General features: G+C 59.2%; 1 protein-coding gene across 2 annotated transcripts; it reads right to left on the bottom strand.

Annotated features, from left to right (window-relative positions):
• Nucleotides 1-824: 824 nt before the first annotated feature.
• SSSCA1 (Sjogren syndrome/scleroderma autoantigen 1) lies at nucleotides 825-2433 on the bottom strand. Of its 2 annotated transcripts, none has more exons than XM_011942502.1 (4): nucleotides 2082-2433; nucleotides 1837-1985; nucleotides 1622-1706; nucleotides 825-1202 (listed from the first exon to the last, which is right to left on the bottom strand). In XM_011942502.1, the coding sequence occupies exons 1-4, from the start codon at nucleotides 2176-2178 to the stop codon at nucleotides 859-861; spliced, it is 675 nt and encodes a 224-aa protein (XP_011797892.1). In that variant the 5' UTR covers nucleotides 2179-2433; the 3' UTR covers nucleotides 825-858. The 2 variants fall into 2 exon arrangements, with proteins under 2 accessions (XP_011797892.1, XP_011797891.1); XM_011942501.1 differs by having other exon boundaries at nucleotides 1837-1988.
• Between the last annotated feature and the right edge of the window lie 840 nt (nucleotides 2434-3273).

The following is a 3273-nucleotide window of genomic DNA, read 5'->3' on the forward strand; positions in this document are numbered from 1 at the left end:
CGCCGGAGCCCAGCCGCCGCCCGCAGGCCGCGCTTTGTTCCTTCCCCAGCTCCTCAGACTCCGCCTCTGCCCCACCCCCTCCGCATGGGCCGGGCCTCTCTTAAAAAGGCAACGGCTGTGGGACCACGTCGCGTAAAGCTGAGAAAAAGACAGCGGGGCACCCACTCACTCAAGGGGAGATGGAAAAATGCGGCGGAGTGGGGAAAAGGCCGAAAGGGGCAGGCGTGGTTTCTTCGCGTTTCTTTTCGCCACCCCGTCTGCCCGCCGCGCCCCGCCCCCCGCCCCCCCACACGCTGTGTTCTGCCCATTACCCTCCCAAGGAAAATGATCTAACAGTGGAGTCAGGAGACTGGCAAGTCCACAGTTGGTGCCTAACGTGCCACCTGTGACGCTGAGGTCACCACAAACTCCTGTCGCTGAGTACCTGGGGTGGCCATGAGATGGGATAGGCTGATAGGGTCAGGATGCTCAGGGGAAGGAGGGGAATCTATCAAGGGGATTGGAACCCAAAATCTCACTTCCAGGTGGGGAATGGGCACCAGATGGCGGAAGAGGCTGCACATGTGCTGCCAGAGACAAGGCTAGGGTCCACCCCTCTGGCTGCTACCTTTGAAAAGGCTATAAAGGTGCATCACATAGTCCTCTACCTACTCCCGCATCCTGACTGGGGAAACTGAGCAGGAACAAGTTCAACTCATCTCAGGGCATCAAGGAGAGCAGAGAGTGGAGAGGTGAGAGGCCAAAAGTAGGAAAAACGTGAGTGGAGCTGGGGCTGGCATGCACACTCGGAACCAGGAAAAGAACAAACCACACAGAGGAACAGCTGTTTTTCTAGAGGGTTTTTCTCAGGGGCTTCTCTTAGTGCTGCAGCTGCTGCAGGCTGCGCAGGGCCTCCGCACATGCGCGGATAAGGCCACACAGCTGGATGCTAGTCTCCAGGGAGGTGCTAGAGCCCAGTTCAGCAGAGGCCCAGGTCAGCTTCTGCAAGAGGGCTGTCTGTGTGCAGGCCATGACATCTGTATTTGGAGGCACAGCAGGAGTGGGTGGCCCCTGGGCTGCCTTGAGTCCTGCTGCAGCTCCCTCACAGTGCTCCGGACGAGGTACTGGGGGCTGGGGCACAGGTCGAGAGCCCAAGGGCAGCTCTGAGGCAGAGGCCAGCTGGTGCTCCCGAGCTTGGGAGAGGGCAGCCTGGGCATTCAGAGCTAAAAAGAGGAGAAAGTGGGTGGAATGGTCAGGATGCCCGGCCCACTTCAGCCATGAGCCATCTCCTTTCCTGCTCTGCTCTTTCTGTGCTTGAGGTGTTTCCCCTGTCCCTCTATAAGGCAACTCATCCACTTTCTACTTTGTATCACATTTATGCCTTAGCTTCAACTCTCCATCAGTACTGGGCCTGATTGAGCTCAGACTCTCGCGCGGTGGCTGGCACACAGGAAGTGCTTGGTTCTCTTATTGAGTTAATGGTCCTCTTTAGAGTCTAAAGGAGAAACCATTTTACCTCTGCCCCACCCAGACACTCCACTGCCGCCCCCCAGGCCTACTGTTCTCGGGCCTCTATCACCACTTACCACGCTTCCCCCCTAAGCACATCCGGCCCCTCTCCCGGATTATTTTTTACCCTCACCGGGATTATCTTTATCCACGTCTGAGTCGAGTTCCTGACAAGCCACGCAGTAGATTTTCCGCTGTTTGTCTTGGAGGAGAATCGTCTACGGACCAAAAAGCACATGGGGCCGGAATGAGACGCCGGCGATGAGGTCCAGAGGGGAGGACTGAGGAAAGGCTGAGTGGCCTGACCCGCAGACCCATCCCTGCTCACTCGCCCGAGTCTCGCCTCACCCCGCAGTCCGCGCACGTCTCGCCCAGCATGCGGTAACCGCGCAGCAGATAGTCGCCCATGAGCCGGGAGATGCGATCTTGCCGCTCCCGCCGCGCCTGCAGCACCTTCGTCTCCGCCTCAGTCGGGGGCTCCCAGGAGAAGTCGTCGACTTCTGGGGAAGAGAGGCATAGGGACTGGGGGTCTTGCCGAAGCGGGCTGCCTCCCGTACCTCACAGCCGCAAGCCTCTGCCGCCCAAGTCCTCACCAGCTCCGTTCAGGGCCATGTTGCCGTTGTCGCTGCCGGGCTCACCGGAAGTGACGTCGAAGCGGCGCGCCCTCCGCTGCGGCTCCGCCCCTTCCATAGCGGCCGCGAATGAGGGCGGAAATGACGCCTTAGCGTGGTCCTCAGATCTCGCTGTGCCCGGAGTGGGGCGTGTCGGCTGCTACCGAGAACCTGCCCTGGGGACGCGTCAGTCAGCCAGAATCCAGGAGCCAAAACCTTCCGACGCGTGAGGCCTCTGGAGGAGCGTCTCCGTGGTAACTCTGCTCCGGTCGCAAGACCTGGAAGTGGCCTCGGGAGGTCGCCCTTCCTGTCCGTTGTGGATGAAGGGGACCACCTGGCTTGAGAAATCCCCGCTGGCCTCCGCCTCCCCTAGGGTTTCCCTTTCGGCGCAGGCGGGGCAGCGGCATCATCAGGACCATCGCCACCCGAGTAATCACAGCGAGCGGCCCTTTGCGCACGCGTGGAGCCTCCTCAGGCCTCAGTGCCTCTCACTTCGCCCAGCAAGTCTGGCCAGGTGGGGAGCCTTCTCGCTTTCCGTCTATTTCAAGACTCCTCCCCTTCTGCATGCTCGGTGTCCCAGTCTGTCTCCCCGCTGCCTCCCGAGGCCTGGGACTGAAGCAAACTCCGCCCCGAAGCCGACCGTTCTTTGAAACTGAAATCCTCAAAAAGCCTGCGGACTGAATAGCGCTGTACTCGGCACGCGCATTGCGCTTCCAGCCGCCCTTGGGTGCTGCGTACTGGGCAGGGTCGGGTTGGGGCCTTCCTGCATACTCTTGCGACCGTTAGGCTCTTCTTAGGTGAGTTGCAAGTTAAAATTACCAGGGCCCTCTGAACTTGGACCTTGGTGCTTTTTTTTCCTCTCTATCTCTGTTCCGTGTTCTTTTTCCATATACATCCTCTCCCTTATTAGATTCAGAGAAGCCAGACAGGGCAGGCAGGGGTCCTCAGATGTGCAGTCTGCAGGGCCTGAGGTTGTACATTAGGGCAATGTAAAAGCAGCTAGGACTTGGACTTTCATAATTACATCGACAGTCTCCTCCTCCGGATGGCACATGCCCCCTCAATCTGACCTGAAGTCCCCTCCTCCTGGCCTCCTCTTCCTTCCACGTAGAACCCCTGGAACTGTCATTCTTGCTGCCTCCTGCTTACCTAGAGAGCCCTGTGCCCCTTTCGC

This window comes from Colobus angolensis, unplaced genomic scaffold, assembly GCF_000951035.1.
Source record: "Colobus angolensis palliatus isolate OR3802 unplaced genomic scaffold, Cang.pa_1.0 Scaffold21, whole genome shotgun sequence".
NCBI classification, from domain to species: domain Eukaryota; kingdom Metazoa; phylum Chordata; class Mammalia; order Primates; family Cercopithecidae; genus Colobus; species Colobus angolensis.

Coding starts and splice junctions, on each gene's coding strand:
- SSSCA1 (XM_011942501.1), bottom strand. CDS start 2,178: ATGGAAGGGGCGGAGCCGCAGCGGAGGGCGCGCCGCTTCGACGTCACT. Junction 1,989..2,081: donor CATGGCCCTGAACGGAGCTG/GTGAGGACTTGG, acceptor TCTCTTCCCCAG/AAGTCGACGACTTCTCCTGG. Junction 1,203..1,621: donor CGTGGATAAAGATAATCCCG/GTGAGGGTAAAA, acceptor TCCTCTTTTTAG/CTCTGAATGCCCAGGCTGCC.